At 35.8% G+C, this 15209-nt stretch overlaps 2 protein-coding genes across 5 annotated transcripts; both read left to right on the top strand.

Moving 5' to 3' along the window:
• Positions 1 to 7977: 7977 nt before the first annotated feature.
• LOC118746295 (adult enhancer factor 1-like) lies at positions 7978 to 11931 on the top strand. 4 transcript variants are annotated; one of them, XM_036480139.1, is made up of 4 exons: positions 7978 to 8274; positions 9852 to 9931; positions 10001 to 10908; positions 11769 to 11931. In XM_036480139.1, the coding sequence occupies exons 3-4, from the start codon at positions 10080 to 10082 to the stop codon at positions 11903 to 11905; spliced, it is 966 nt and encodes a 321-aa protein (XP_036336032.1). In that variant the 5' UTR covers positions 7978 to 8274; positions 9852 to 9931; positions 10001 to 10079; the 3' UTR covers positions 11906 to 11931. The 4 variants fall into 4 exon arrangements, with proteins under 4 accessions (XP_036336032.1, XP_036336034.1, XP_036336030.1 ...); XM_036480141.1 differs by having other exon boundaries at positions 7978 to 8278; XM_036480140.1 differs by lacking the exon at positions 7978 to 8274 and adding an exon at positions 8569 to 8651.
• Positions 11891 to 15209, top strand: LOC118746296. Its single transcript, XM_036480142.1, has one exon. The coding sequence runs from the start codon at positions 11915 to 11917 to the stop codon at positions 12440 to 12442; it is 528 nt and encodes a 175-aa protein (XP_036336035.1). The 5' UTR covers positions 11891 to 11914; the 3' UTR covers positions 12443 to 15209.

Below are 15209 nucleotides of genomic sequence, written 5' to 3'. Positions count from 1 at the left end.
GAGAGGACAAAAAAGAGAGTAAATACGGTTCTCTCTCTGTCAGAAGTTACCAGTTTTAGTCCGAGAATTTTTTGCTGGTAAATGGGTCAAACGATCGGCTGTAGTTTTTTTTGGAAACCAAATTCTAAACAAAAGAAAAGTGCATTCTGCTAATTCATGTTGAAAAGTATTTTATTACTTTTTAAGTGCATTCTAATGAATTGGAAATTTTGAAATTGACCGGCGTACGTAAAAAGCTAATAGCCCGGACACAATGAAAATGAGGAGCTACGGACTACAGCTGTTAAATTATTTTAACACGTACTCTTATATATGACATATTTATTTTAGATACGCTTATTTGAAAACTTTTGTCATTTAATTTTAATTTTTTAATTTTTTTTTTTGTTCGTAGGAGAGGGAAATGCTTTATGCCCTGGCCGGGGGCGCTAGTTTCTATACTACCTTCCCCGAGTATGGGACTCCCACCGAAGCTTGTTGGGCTACCCACCAAAACCCAAACTCCCACCGCCCGCGCAAAAATCCCGCATCTAGCACCGCAATTCTGCATGTCTTCATGTGCAGGAGCGCGCTGCTAGAGCCTCGGGGCTGCTCTTTTGTAGGAGCGTTTCATTCGGGTGTCCTCAGTAGACATCCGTCCTCTCGTTTACAGCGGAGTACGAATTTCACGTATCTCACAACTGCTTCCCACTTATCTGCACTGGAGATCATTACCCCAAATACATACGTTGTTCGGAGTTATGTCTCCATATCTTTCTTCCAACATTCTGCGCGAAATCAAGAAGTGTTCGCAAGTGAAGAACGTGTGGTGCACGATATCTTCGACGTTTTCACAGTAGTGACAGAACGGTGAGTCCACCCTTCCCATTCTATGAGGACATTCTCGGAGGTAACTAGGACCGGTGACGAATTGCGTCAGATAGAAATCGACTTCCCCATGCGGTCTGTTCAACCATGTTTGAAGGTCGGCTATCAGGGTGTGCGTCCATCGACCTTTTGTGTTCGCGTTCGTTTTCTTGCCACTGCTGGATTAGTTGCTCGCGCGCCCTTGCCGCGGCAGCTACTCGATCTATCTCGGCACTGAGATTGTAAGTCTCTTTTCGCTTGTAAGCAAGTAGCTTAATTGGCATGACGCCAGAAATAACTATAAATATATTTCAAATAAAAAATTTTTTTATTACAATTCCAAAAATAATTTTCTTTTAGAAAAAGTGCATAAAAATGCCAGGCACTTGCTGTTTATGCAGAATTACTGCATTATCTATCCAAGATTGCGGACTGCACTTCAATCGAGTGAAATCAATTATTCAGATGCCAAGCGAAGACGACTCAATCCTGATGCAGTTCCATCTACATACCCAACTTTCATTCTATTCTATTTCCTGATTTTCTCAGTAACAGCCAAAGCGTTTTTGGGAAAATCCTTTAACGCGCCACTAATTTTGTTTTTTATATTACTGGTTACTGAACCCAAAATCTCAAGTTTCACTCTAGGATAAGCTCTTATTCCATTCATCTGTTTTAAAAACGGTATGGACATATGGAATACAATTATGGGCCTCTGCAGATCCTCCAATATAGAAATAGATACTCCCAAGATTCCTATTAAATCATCTTTCAATGATTGCGAACGCTCCATTTTATGTCACAAACAACCAAATACACCGTCACCGTGATCCCTATTGGTGCTTCTGAAATAAAAACTACGCCTTGGCGCACCAACAAAAAATTCATGATCGCCCAAATCATCTTATTTCTGCACTCATTTCTCATATAGTATCATTACAGCGACTTATAACGAAGTCAATATTAATAAATAATAATAATAGATTGGCGCTTACACATATGCAAGTGTTTGGCCGAGCTTCTCCTCCGACTTGTGGCGTGCGCCTTGATGTTGTCACACAAAGCGGAGGGAACTACAGTTTTACGCCGAATCTAGTAATTAATAGTGCTTAATGCACAATACAGATTGCAATAAAATATGTGAATTTAAAAAAATATATATATTAACTAGCGCAAAATAGAAATACAAAGTGCACTGAATTTCGTCTTCTCCTGCCAACGCCAGCAGAATCCAGTACTTTAAGGGCTATGGAATTGTTATCTTTAAGGATGACCTGGCCTAGCAACATAAACAAAAGCCAAAAGAGGGTCAATGCAGTAAAATATATGAATTGTTAACATTTAAATTTTCAAATGAGCGTACGTTATATACTGATTTCATTTTGTTTATTACATTATGCTCTTATGTAGATTATTATTTTGGCCACGACCGCGCTACGCGACGACTGTGGTCAGCTTAGATCTATCTATTTTTCCAGCGACAGAAAAGGTTCTGCCTTTTTTTTTATGTCAAACTCATACGAATTCATGATGTCGCTGCCGCGTTCATAAAATTCATGTCGCCATCGACAAAGCGTTTAGATAATAAAGATAACAAATCGGAAGCTGTAGCCCGTAGCTCGTCGTTTTCAATGTGTTCAGAACTTAACTTAAATTCCAAGATATGTGTTGCGTGACATTCCGATTTGACGTTTGTGCTCATTTGACATTTTGGCGCGACTATGAACTCAAATTTTGGAACAAGTGCAGAATAGCTCCGAATCTCAAATAAAAAAAATATTGGGATCGATAGAGATGATTGAGCTGACCATAACTGTATTTTTTTTTGCGTAAACAGCAACTACAAAAGTTATTAAGGGTCAAAGTTCAAATTAAATAATTATTTAGATCAAAACTTTTTGAAAACAAATGCATGGGTTTTAAAAGTTTTAATCTCATTTGATAGAAAATTGTATTCCCTTTAATTTGATATACATATAACTCTCACTACGTAGAATTTTCCTTTCTGTGTGGCCGTAGAAGAGAAGCGGAACTCCTTTCTGCGTACTTTAATTCGATTTATGTGAAAACTAAACAAGCCATATATAAAGTATATATATAAAAGTAAAGGGAATCAAATTTCCTATTAAATAAGAACTTTTAAAATCTTTGCATTCGTTTTTAAGAAATTTTGATTTAAAAAAATGTTTAATTTGAACTTTGACCCTAACTAACTTTTGTAATTGGTGTCTCTGCAAAAGAAGAAATATACCGTTATAGTCATCTCAACGATCTTTATCGATCCCCATAAATTAGATTTGAGAATCGTAGCTATTCTGCATTTAAGCCTAAATTTTGCTCAACTTCTGAGCAACGCCAAAGTTCTATGTGGACGGGCCTTAAAAAAGAGTATATGCTTCGTTATTATTCGTATGTATATGAATACCCCACATTCCAGAATTTCATAGAATTCTGAAAGGTCTCACAATTTTTTTAAGAATTTTCTTTAAGAAATCGTACAGAAATTTCTTTACTAGTTCTTTTCAACCGCTTCATATGTTTTTCTTTAAAGATTCCTAAAAGAATCGCAACAAATTTCCGATACACTTAAAGATTTCGGAAGCATTTGTTTGCAGGGTATATATTTACGTATATGTGTATGTATACGCGAATATGTAAACAAAGCAAAACATACGATAATTTGACACAAGCGTGCTCATAAGAAGAAGCAAAGCTTCTATCGCTATCACCTGTAATTGATGCGCCTTGGTTCGTGGCTATTCGGAGTGAAGCTCTACCCAGAACTACAGCGGGCGACCATGAATCAAAAATACAAGATCACGTAAGAACCAGTGTTGCCAGAACTTTTTGGGCCGACCGGCTAGATTGGCAAAAAAAAGCGGCTAAAAACGGCTAAAATGTTTTAGTGAAAATTCACATGCTTTATTTAAATAAATCGCAAGAAACGAAAGACTAGTTAACACCATTAATTTATATCGAGTGTATATTCCTCATCATCAAATGAATCACTATTGTATATATCACCTGAATTCATTAATTTTAAGAGATCGTCATCTACAGTAAAATTATGGCAGCATTTTTCTTCAAGTTTTAAACCGTATCTTATATATGTATAAAATAGCGTTTAACGTTTTAACGCACATTGGATTTCTTTGCTTAGTTTTTATTATATTCATTGAACTAAATATTCGCCCTACTTCTGCATTACTTATAGGCAAAACAAGAAAACTAAAAACTAGGTTGGAAAGGTCAGCAAAAGGGTTTTCTCCTAGGGCATTTCGAAATTGATAAACTTAAAATTTTACAGTTGAGTCTAAATTACTCCAGGTATGTAACGTTAACCGTTGCCATTGCATCTCTATGGATGTTATTTCGTCGGCATTATATTTGTTTTTGTTGCTGTAGTTGAACAAATACTTTTGGTTTAATTACTCTTAATGCATTTCCAACCGAAAAAAAGTAAATTTTTTTAGTGTGGCAATATTTGAGGGGGGCGTTGGCGTAATTCCTTTATTAAAGTGATAATAAAATAGCGACCATTTTCTCGAATTATTTTCTCGGCTTCGTGGTCAAAAGCGTTTGTGCTTACTTTTGTTTTTAAATACTCTTCAAAACTGTGATAAAACTGAGGAAATGGAGCAAGGTATGGTTCCAACGGGGAGCATATAGGATCAAATGTGTCCGCGCTAATAACCACTAGAGAGGATAGATGCGAAAGTAAAACATTGAGTTCATTAAAAATCTTCATTGGGTCTGCATTATTGCTTTCGAACAACTTGTTTACTTTTTGCACCTGCAAATTAGGCAAATAGTAAAATCGGCTAAAAACGGCTAACTTTTTTTTACAAACCGGCTAACAAATCGGCTGCCGGCTAGATCGAATTTTCTCCGGCTAGTTGCTATCAAAACCGGCTAAATCTAGCCGGAAAACGGTTAAAATGGCAACGCTGGTAAGAACGCGACGTTGTATTTGTAACTGGTTTTGAGAAAAAAGTTTGCGAAAGCGGGTTCGTCAGCTGAGCGTTTGTTTACATCACAAGCACCACTATTTTACACTTTTATTCAAGTAAAGAAGAGTTAATTCAACATGACAACACATTTTAAAGCATTTTGTTGCATCATTTTACCTAAATTGTGCGTTTAAAGTGGCTGACAATAATTTTGGCTAATTTTGGTTTTCGTTGTTTTCTTTGCCTTGTTTACTTTTCACTCGTTTTCCAGTGAAACAAGATGGCGTAGAACCCGCTAAAAAATCGACTTTTTTCACTCTCTTGTTCTTACGTGATCTTGTGTCTTTCGTTCATGGCGCGCGACGGTAAAGTGATCGGCGGTTAGAGAACAGCTGTTCAATTGCCGCAGTGAAATCCGTCTGGGTAAACACAATGCGCGTTCCTTATCTCCCAGAAATAGTCAGAAAAAGTCCGAAGTAGTCAGATTTAGTCCAAAAAGCGTTCCTTAACTCAGAAATGACAGCAAAAATGAGAGAGCAACAGTCAGTGAGAGCGACTCTCATCAGTCCGAAGTAGTCAGATTTAGTCAGAAGAATTTTTTCTGGCAAAATCCTGAAAAGTGTCAAACTCAACTGAATTTAAATTAACGGAAATTAAAGAATACGCAAAAAGTGAGAATAATCTAAAAAGTAAAAGAAATGAATTGAAATTGGAAGGAGGCAAAAAATAATTGATATAGCAAGTGTTTATTGTGCTTGTGCTTGTGTGAATGTGTTTTGTACATACATTTCTGTGCTTATTTGACGTTAGTTTTGTTGTTGCCATTCTTTGGACTAAAAATTTGGTTTTTTGCGTTCCTTTACTTTTCCTGTTACTCTCTTTTAGTGAGCGCATTTTGCTTACGCTCTGGCATTTTGACACTTTTCAGATTTTAGTCCAAAAAGATAAGGAATGAACCTACAGTCGCGACGGACAACGGCATTTGTCAAATGTATTTTTATTTGGAAATAATCATTGAAGTGAAATGTTTATTCCGTACGTGCGCATATGTAGATTTGCTTGAAATAAAAATGAATGCAAACAATTGAAAACTTCTGAAAATAATAAAAATTATTACAATCAACACTCAATCGATATTTTGCCGCCCCACCGGACGGTAAAAATAGGAATAAAGTTAAATCAACCCATCGCAATAGACAGCTTAGCCGAGTCAATGCACCAAAATTAACCCAAACCGAAAAACGTCGGGGGTGAGAACGCTTCACCGCAATTATGTGCCATTCCATATTGTCACCTGGGCTGAAGATCGACCTATCCTGGTAGCAAGTTCAAAAACGCCCTATCTCAGAAAACTTTTCAAGAACGCCCAACTTCAGGAATTTGTTGAAAAACACCCTACTTCAGAATTTGGTTGAAGAACGCCCCATATCGGCTGAAAATACATTGAAAATGTGCTAAGATGCTATGAACAAATAAAAGATCACGCAAAGACGCGACATTGTATTTGTAACTGGTTTTGAGAAAAAATTCGTGGAAGCGGATCCGTCAGCTGAGCATTTGTTTACATTACAAGTACCACTATTTTACACTTCTTTAACTAAAGAAGAGTTTATTCAACATGACAACACGTTTTAAAGCATTTTTATGACAAGTTTTGTTAGTTTTTGTTTTCGTTGTTTTCTTTGCTTTGTTTACTTTTCGTTAGTTTTCCAGCGAAAGCAGATAGCGTAGAACCCGCTTAAAAATCAACTTTTTTCATTCCCTTGTTCTTGCGTGATCTTGTGTCGTTGGTTCATGCTGATAGGGCTTTCGCACGCAGCGATTTTTCAGGCAACTTTTGCGTTCAATCACGCAGGGTTGCACGAAAAACAAAAAATTAATAAAAATTAAAATATCAAAATATAAGAAAATATCAAAATATTCTCCATAAAAAGGTATTTGCATTGTTCAACTTTGAATTCTACTTTTGGTTGAACGGCCTTTCAACTAATCGCTTTCAACAGGGTTGGTCGCCAGCTGAACCAGTGATGGAAAGTAGGCCCAATAGTACCATTTTTGGCACTTTTGGCACAGTTCATCCTGTTCTGTCACAATCATAAATATAGAAATTTAGCATATAATGTCAATATATAAAAAAACTCACACCACATTATAAATTAAAAAATTACAAAAAGTGCAATTAAAAGCCCTAAAAATTTAAACTAAATGCCGTGAGAAATATTTACAAACTGAAGACGCAGTACGAAAAGTAAGTTTACGCAACAACAAGCTTTTAATTAAGAATTTTTAGAAATATTCTAAGATTGCAGTTTTATAGGCCATTAAATAAAAGTGTAAGTTTCTGCAGTATCCCGATGATTTTTGATTTTAGTTTCCGACAGTGTCATACATCTATTTAAAAAATTTTCGTACACCTTTTATATGGGAAAAAATGCATAAAATCGAAAACCTGTGTTCTCCCTAAAAATTCTGAATTCAAAGCTTGTTGCGAAAACCTGCTGAGTTTTTATAATATCTGTTCAAAGTTTGAAATGCCGATTTTTGTACATTTATTGTGTTTATTAAATTATGAGTTAGACTTTTATATAAAATCTGTCAAAAAATACTCAAAAAAAAATGGCGAAACTGGTAAAAATGCCTTATTACCATTATTTCGCATGTAGGTACTTACATATGTGTATAAAAATGTCAGAATAGCTATATTTGGGTATGTTTCCCGTCCGTAATAGGAATTCTAGAATTGGAATCCTTAATAAAAGTGATTTACTGTAGTAATTAATAATTATTGTATTTCTTCACTATTACTATTATTTCTAAAAATATATTCCTTTTAAAGCGTCTTAAAAGAAATTAAATTTTGTGGCACTTTCATCTTCTTTTCGGCACTATTTTTGAAGACCATCAGCACATTTTGAAATTCATACCTGAGTTGAACTCAAAATTGCCTCGTGCAAACACCTTTTGAAGTAAAAAAATGCTCAGCTGTCCCATTCTTGAGCTGACCCGCTTTCACAATCTTTTTCTCAAAACCGGTTGCAAATACAAAGTCGAATTTATGCTTGATTTTGTATTATTGGTTGAAGGTAGCTAAAGCAACTCTACACACAACTGGCAATTATTTATCGATAAATCGGTTAAGTCAGAATACTTTCATCTGGCAGCTCCCTTGTTAACAAACAAACGTCAAATGAAAATTGTGTGTGTCTGGTGCTTGCGAACGAAGAAAAAACCCAACTCAATTTTGTAACTTCATATTTTTTGTACAAAGTAGAAAAATTTTATATTTTTCGAAAATTTTCACATTCTTAATAAATGAAGTGAATCCGCAAAGAGAGCGCGTAGAAAAGGGTATTCGCATATGAACTAATAGCACGGAGCAGGCATGAGTATTGCAAGTTGAAAAACTGAAAAGATGAATTAAAAGGGGGGAAATCGGAGTCTATTTTCACTGCATGTCCTCGCCAGGTGTTGCAAGAAGGTAGGTGGGTCAAATAAATGGAGTACTAGAGTTTAAAGATGTTTTGTGTAACAAGAGGTTGTGGGGTGGGATGAATTAGCGGCAGCCTACGCGAAGTTGCTGCGCTAAGCGGAGATGGATTTTTGTGAGCCGATCGCGTTTTGCAGTTGATGAATGGGGAAGTGTGTTCCTAACCTCAAACCAGCACAGTGTTGGTTCGGTGTATTGACAGCAACGAATCTCATCGGTAATTGTGTGAGTGCTATGTGTCGTTACGCGAACGGGGTACGGTCGGTGTGCTATGCGATATGTAGTGAGCGTGCACCGTGCGGCTATTGTGGTGATGGTCGCACCGACGACGTCAACGGCCGAAGTGGAAAATCTACTTCACAAATCGGGTTTGTTGAATATATTCCTTTTTCTTAAACTTTTTCGATTCGCTAAAAACGTGATTGTGGCAATAACGATGGGATGGCACGGAATGATTGTACCCCGTGGATAGAGGGGGTCGCGCTATAATGTGTGTTTTTACCTCATTTCCCCCTTCAAATGTAATGATGTTCGATTATGTGCACATGGCAGCGGTCACAGTGCGCTGTAGCTTTGCACGGAGCCCACCTATGCAGCATACTCGTATTTGGCATTCCATTCAATATCATTTCAATACTTGTCTCTTCAGCTTCTCACAAATTTCGAAACTATTCAATAAATTTTTAGTCGCTTACTATGTTTTACAAATTTGATCATACCAAAAGTTGGATCACTGTTGAAAGTAACCTAGCCACATGGTACAAACGCGACGTTGCTGACTTATCATCGTCACCACTTAATCGCCGTCGTCATAACCATAATCGTAACGTCTAACCTCAGCGAATGGCTCTGGTGTATTGTACATAATTTCTTTGGGAGTTTAGGGGCAGAGAAAGGCGACTATGTATTAATTTATGCAAATTTATCTTTTAACTAGGAGGTCAAAGCGAAAACGAGTAAAAAGAAACTAATGAATATTCCAAAGCATTTTCAAAACTTCAAAATTAGCTTTGCCTTTTGTCTCCCGCTATATGCTGCTGTAACAACAACGTGGCGCTCTGCGAGTTATGCCACTCAGGTCTTCTGTATAATGGGAATATGTCATTAACGTATGTACATACATATGTACGTACGTACTTATGGTTCAAAATAGTTTCCACTTGGTTTAGTTACTTACTGGCCAAAATAATTTGGAATACTGGATGCATAATTGCCATGCAGCACTCAATACATAGCAATATGTCACTTATTTTTTAAATGATGTAAGAAAAAATTTATTGTCAACAAAAGGATATGAAATTATTATCATGATTCTTGCGTTTTATTGACTAATTTTTAAATAGTGTCACTCCATCACTCGCGTTTTTTTTCAGGAGTATTAATAAAACCTAGATAATTAAAGGTACCATTTATTCTTACTGAAATTTGAAATTATTTGAATTTGTGGAATTTTTAATTAGTGTCAGTCCATCACACGCGTTTTATATTATCAGGAGTATTAATGAAACCTAGATAATTAAAGGTCACATTTATTCAATTTATTTAACACTTTTGGAATTTTTTTACAGATTTTGTATCCATACCCTCTCGTCAGCGATCTTTTGCTTTGCATAACGTGCAGCACACATAAATATAAAAATAAATACAGGTATATTTTTGCATTGAAGCCAAGTTAAATTACAATATAAGACAATTCAGCTAATTAACGATCAAACAGCAACAACACAAATTGGTCGCAATAGTAGTGGGAACTATTTGAGCTGCACCACAAACACCTGCGTATAAAAAGTCTAACAATGCATATAAAAAATTTACAACACGCTCATGCGGCTTCGGCTGCTATGGGAGGAATTGTGATTGTGTCATCGTCGACAAATAATACCACAAATAATGCTAACAATAACAACAACAATACCGACAGCAGCAATAACAATAATGAAAACACCCAGGTAACACATCATCAGCAGCAGCAACAACAATCCCAACAACAACAGCAGCAGCACCAGGCCGCAAGTGCAGCAGAAATTCCGATTCCGTTCAATATGCATCTGACTGCAGCTAATTCAGAAGCTCATGTTGCAGCCCAAGCGGCAGCTATGGCTGCAGCACAAGCAGCTGCCGCACAAGCCGCCGCCGCCGAGCAACAGCAAGCGGCAAATGGTGGCAATGGAGGAAGTGGAGCTACCACTATATTGCAGCAACATCCTTTAGCGCACCTAGTAGCCACAGCGGCTCATAGTCCAGCGCTCTCAGAGCACCATTTTCCGGCGGGGCGCGAAGTTGTAGCCAATGGACATAGCGCAGGCAGTAGTGCGAGCGGAGGAGGTGGTGGCGGCAGTGGCGGCGGCAGCGGAAGCAGCAGTGGGGGCGGCCATGAAAAACCTTTCCTTTGTAGTGTATGCGATCGGCGGTTTCGGCAATTGAGCACACTCACTAATCACGTGAAAATACATACCGGAGAAAAACCATACAAATGCAACGTTTGTGATAAGACCTTCCGTCAATCGTCCACTCTAACAAATCACCTTAAGATACACACTGGTGAAAAGCCGTTTAATTGCACCTATTGTCCGAAGAATTTCCGACAGCTGAGTACACTAACGAACCATGTGAAAATCCATACTGGTAGGTATAGATTGGTCATTGGTATCACATAAATAACAAGTAATTTTTAACCCTAGAATACTAACCTTAATTTTTATTCCCGTAATTCTAACGTTCGACTGTGAGACTACTTTGAAAAAAAGTACAAATTTTGTCTTTTTAAAACCTTAAATTTATTTCAGAAATGGGCTTAAATATATTTCATATGTTTCTAAATTAAAAAATAGAATGATTTAATATTTTTTAATATTAATAAAAATAGTTCGTATTGAAAAATAACACATATTTTATCATCTTTTTGAAAGGGGTAATTTAAAAAAATAAAAAATTAAATATTTTAAAGCGAACGAACTCAAATAATCCACAAATTATCTTAAAGGTATTCGTATTTACTGTCACACTTAATAGGAATTAATTGTTTTTCTTTTCCATTGTGACTTGTACCTACAAATGAAATCGACTTTTTTGCGTTAAGAATAAAAACTAAGCGATTAGTTTTTCTTAAAATTTCAGACCTACGTAAATTTATTTGAATATATCTAGCAAAAGGTTTGAAATCTTAAGAAAAAGTAACTGCTTATTTTCTTTATTCATAAGGCCCATTCACTGAATTCTTCTTCGGAATTGTCCTCACTATCATTTCCATTGAACGATATTTCTTCCAACCATTTTAGAATTTGTTCTTCATAGTTACCCCTCTCGAAAATAAAAGAAAAATAAAGTTCAAAACAAAAAATAGCCAACAAACATGTTCAAAATTGAAATAATAATAATAATAAAATCGCTCCTGAAATATCGCGAGAAAACTGAATTCGTTCCGCCTAACAGGCGAACGTTAGTGTTCTACAAAAAATATACTTTCTTTTTTTTCTCTATTTTAGGTGAAAAGCCCTTCGAATGTGCCGTTTGCAAGAAACAATTCCGTCAATCCAGTACTCTCAATAACCATATAAAGATCCACGTCATGGACAAGGTGTACGTGCCAGTTAAGATAAAGACGGAGGAGGAGGAAGGATGACTAGAGGATATGGTGATCGCAGGCACCCATCAGCGGCCTGCGCATCACCATCGTAATGTAATCACAACAACTATACAGGCACCAGTAACATCAGCGGCTGCAGTAGCTGCCGCCGCTGCTGCAGTCAACCACCATCAACATCAGCAACTGCATCAACAACACCAACAACAACAACACCAGCAGCAGCATAACCACTCCAACACTCTAAATAATGGCAACACGATAATAGCAACAGCCGCTGCTCCGTCCAATGCAATCGAACATTTTAACGTTACATCTATTGGGGAATTGTCAAACGTTCAATTGAGCAGTATCAATGCGCAGCTAGTGGGTGGCACTGTCACCGCCGATGGCAATCTAGTAACCATGGGAGGTGTTGTCATCGGACGCATACATCCGGCATCTCTGCAAAGCAATGGGCATACACTACAACCGCAATTACGCACTACAGCACAGCCGGCTACTCGAGAGGAGCTACAGCAGTTGGGCGTGATTAAGGTAGAGTCGCCAGCCGCTGAGTTTCAGAATGAAGGATGAGTCGAGTACGAGTTACTGCTTGAGTACATGCTCAAGGAGGACGAGGAGGACTACGCAGCCGCTTGCAATGAGAATAAAGTAAATGCTTGCAGTGACATATTAAAAGATGGATTAAAGACCAATGAAATTTGTAGTGACAGGGCTGCCAGTGGTGAAAGTGCTGGTAATGGCACGCTTACAAGTGCGTGTGACGCTGATAAACAAAATTAGAGCGAGTTTCTTTATCTTGCAGTTGTAGTTGTTGTTGCTATTGTTGCTAGTTATTTAAAAAGATATACAAAAGTAAAGAAAAGCTAACTAAATAAATATCATATTCACTTGAATACATTTGCTGTCAAACATCATCGTCGTCATCATACTGAAAATGTAAAACTGACATCCTTGAAATCCCAATTACCAGACAAAAACTAAAATCATTACACTGGATTAAATACACATGAAATAGCTTGGGATTGCGGATGCTTTTTGAAACGTAAATATTTAAAAACAAAATTAACGAATCAATTAGAAATACTAAAAAATATGAAAATCAAAGAAAAATCAACCTCTGTAGTAGTTAAGTCTGAAAGTAGCAACAAACATGATAAGCAAGCAGAATAGAAACAAAAAAGTTAAATCTAAAATTTAATTTTAATAATAATAGGGGAAACTTATTTTACGGGGGTTAGTAAAAAGATCAAGCACAACAAATGCTTAAAAATAATTTGCCGTGTTTTTTAGAGCAAAAATGTGTTATGAAGTTTGTTAGAAATTCTAAGCTTTGAGATATAACATTGAGTTCATGTTAAATAAGCTTTCATAGGGAAATACCAGGTTGTTTTATCCACTTTAGTGTAGTATAACTTCGCGATAAACAAATTCTTTCCAAAGTATAGCACTAAATTTCTGATAATATGGTCATGGTTTGCGTCCTTCTGCTCTTACAAATCAACTCTGAATTCATAACAAAATTCATAGCATATTGACAACTCAAAAATGTGGTAGAATAATTGTAATTTAAATTTACTAGGAAGGCTTACTTTGTATTTTAGTTTAATAACACAGCAAATGAGACTTGTTTGTACTTGAAGCTAAAAACTACTTTAGAATAAAAATGCCTAAAAGAAGTCAAAGTGGAGGAAATTTCTGTATAAGATGAAATTGCTTTTTGTTAACCTTTTTTGGCATAAACAACAAAATTATGGTGAATATTTGTTTGAATTGTATGAAACATAACCTTCTTAAGGCAAATTTTAATTTATTACTAAGTTTAGACTAAAGTTTTTGAATTTTTGTAGATATAAAAGTTACTAGTATTTCCACAATTTTGTTGGCTTATGAAATTATTTTAAATTATTTCATATATGCCAGCGTGTGTGTATATGCGCAAAGGAGGTGTGAAAATTATTTGAAAATAATAGAAATTTAAATGAAACTAAAAAAACGTTTATTCTGTTTTATAGCAATTTCATGTTAACTACTAAAAGAATGGTGAAACTAAACAGATGTATATACAAATGCAGTAAAAAACGTTTTAAAAATGTATAAGAATTTCGTTGCAACTTGTTATTAGTCAACATCTAAATCTGTTATGATTTACCTTCCCGCAATTTTTGTAAATTTTATTCTCTTGAATGGGATATGGGAAATTTAAGTGGTTCATACGAAATTAGTAGTTTTCGGAAAATTCTTAGTTTGTTTGTATTTCACTAAATCGGAGTATAATATATGCACAAAAGTGTATACAAAACTGGTACGTTTAAAACAAGTGCAGATATTTAGGATCATCACCTTTGGGCCTGTAAAATAAAGTAGAATGGCATAGAAAGCTTAAAACTTTTAAAAAGTTATTGCGCATGTGCCACACTTCAACGTCGTCGTAGATACATGCATACATACATATGTATAAACATATATGCTAGTAGGTGAATTGTCTGTCGCGCCATACAGACATATAAGTCATTTATTGTGAGTGTGCATCGCCTAACACAACAATCGATTAAGAAGATAATACATATATGTATATGATGAAACAGCTTATCAAAAACATGTAAATGTAAAGGTACATTTATGAATTTGATTAAATACCATGTACATCATATTAACAAACATCAAAGTGTATAAAGAAAAATGTTGTAAACGCATAATTAAATAATTAAGAAAGCAAGAGGTAAAACTTTAGTGGTATTTGTAAGTTTTGTTATACGAGTATTTTAGGTGGACGCCAAGTAGGCAGCGTGGAGAGTTATACATACGTCGTATGAAGGGCTGCGAAGTGTCAAGGTATGATCGCGAATAGATATAGAAGAGGAAAGACTCGTAATTTCGATTAGCCGAAGCTTGAAATTACGGTTAGTCGTCATCTCATTTGACGTTGTGATTGTCAAAGGGATGGACACAACTGAAAACTGAAACTGATAATAATAAATTCTAATAATATTATTAATTAAAAAACTAGCACTGCGATGCCTAAACGTTTTCCTTTTATTTTGTAAAAAATCGTAAAAGTTACTTTAGACAATTGCTTACTTGTAAACATTATTACACATACAATTTAAGTACGAAGACATGTATATGTTAATACTTTCCGATTGTAAACAATACAACTTTTGAGACTATAAAAACTCACGAGAATACACAAAGATTACACCTTTCGTTGCGTTCTCTTTTATTTTAAAGTTAAGTTTCAGCGTCAATTGTGAATAGTATTAAAAATGTCGTTACATATTGTCACATTATGTTGTTATTGGGACAATATTTGGGTTTATCAGTGACACGCTAACACCAT

The sequence above is a fragment of the Rhagoletis pomonella genome, unplaced genomic scaffold (genome assembly GCF_013731165.1).
Source record: "Rhagoletis pomonella isolate Grant_MI unplaced genomic scaffold, Rhpom_1.0 Rhpom_scaffold_00010, whole genome shotgun sequence".
Lineage (NCBI taxonomy): Eukaryota > Metazoa > Arthropoda > Insecta > Diptera > Tephritidae > Rhagoletis > Rhagoletis pomonella.
Note: the sequence above shows the minus strand (reverse complement) of the source record. Positions and strands in the feature narration are given on the sequence as shown.

What these genes read in the sequence shown, in the direction of transcription:
- LOC118746295 (XM_036480139.1), top strand. Translation starts at nt 10,080, where the DNA reads ATGCATATAAAAAATTTACAACACGCTCATGCGGCTTCGGCTGCTATG. An exon ending in CCATGTGAAAATCCATACTG is followed by an intron (nt 10,909 to 11,768) that starts GTAGGTATAGAT and finishes TCTCTATTTTAG; the next exon opens with GTGAAAAGCCCTTCGAATGT.
- LOC118746296 (XM_036480142.1), top strand. Translation starts at nt 11,915, where the DNA reads ATGGTGATCGCAGGCACCCATCAGCGGCCTGCGCATCACCATCGTAAT.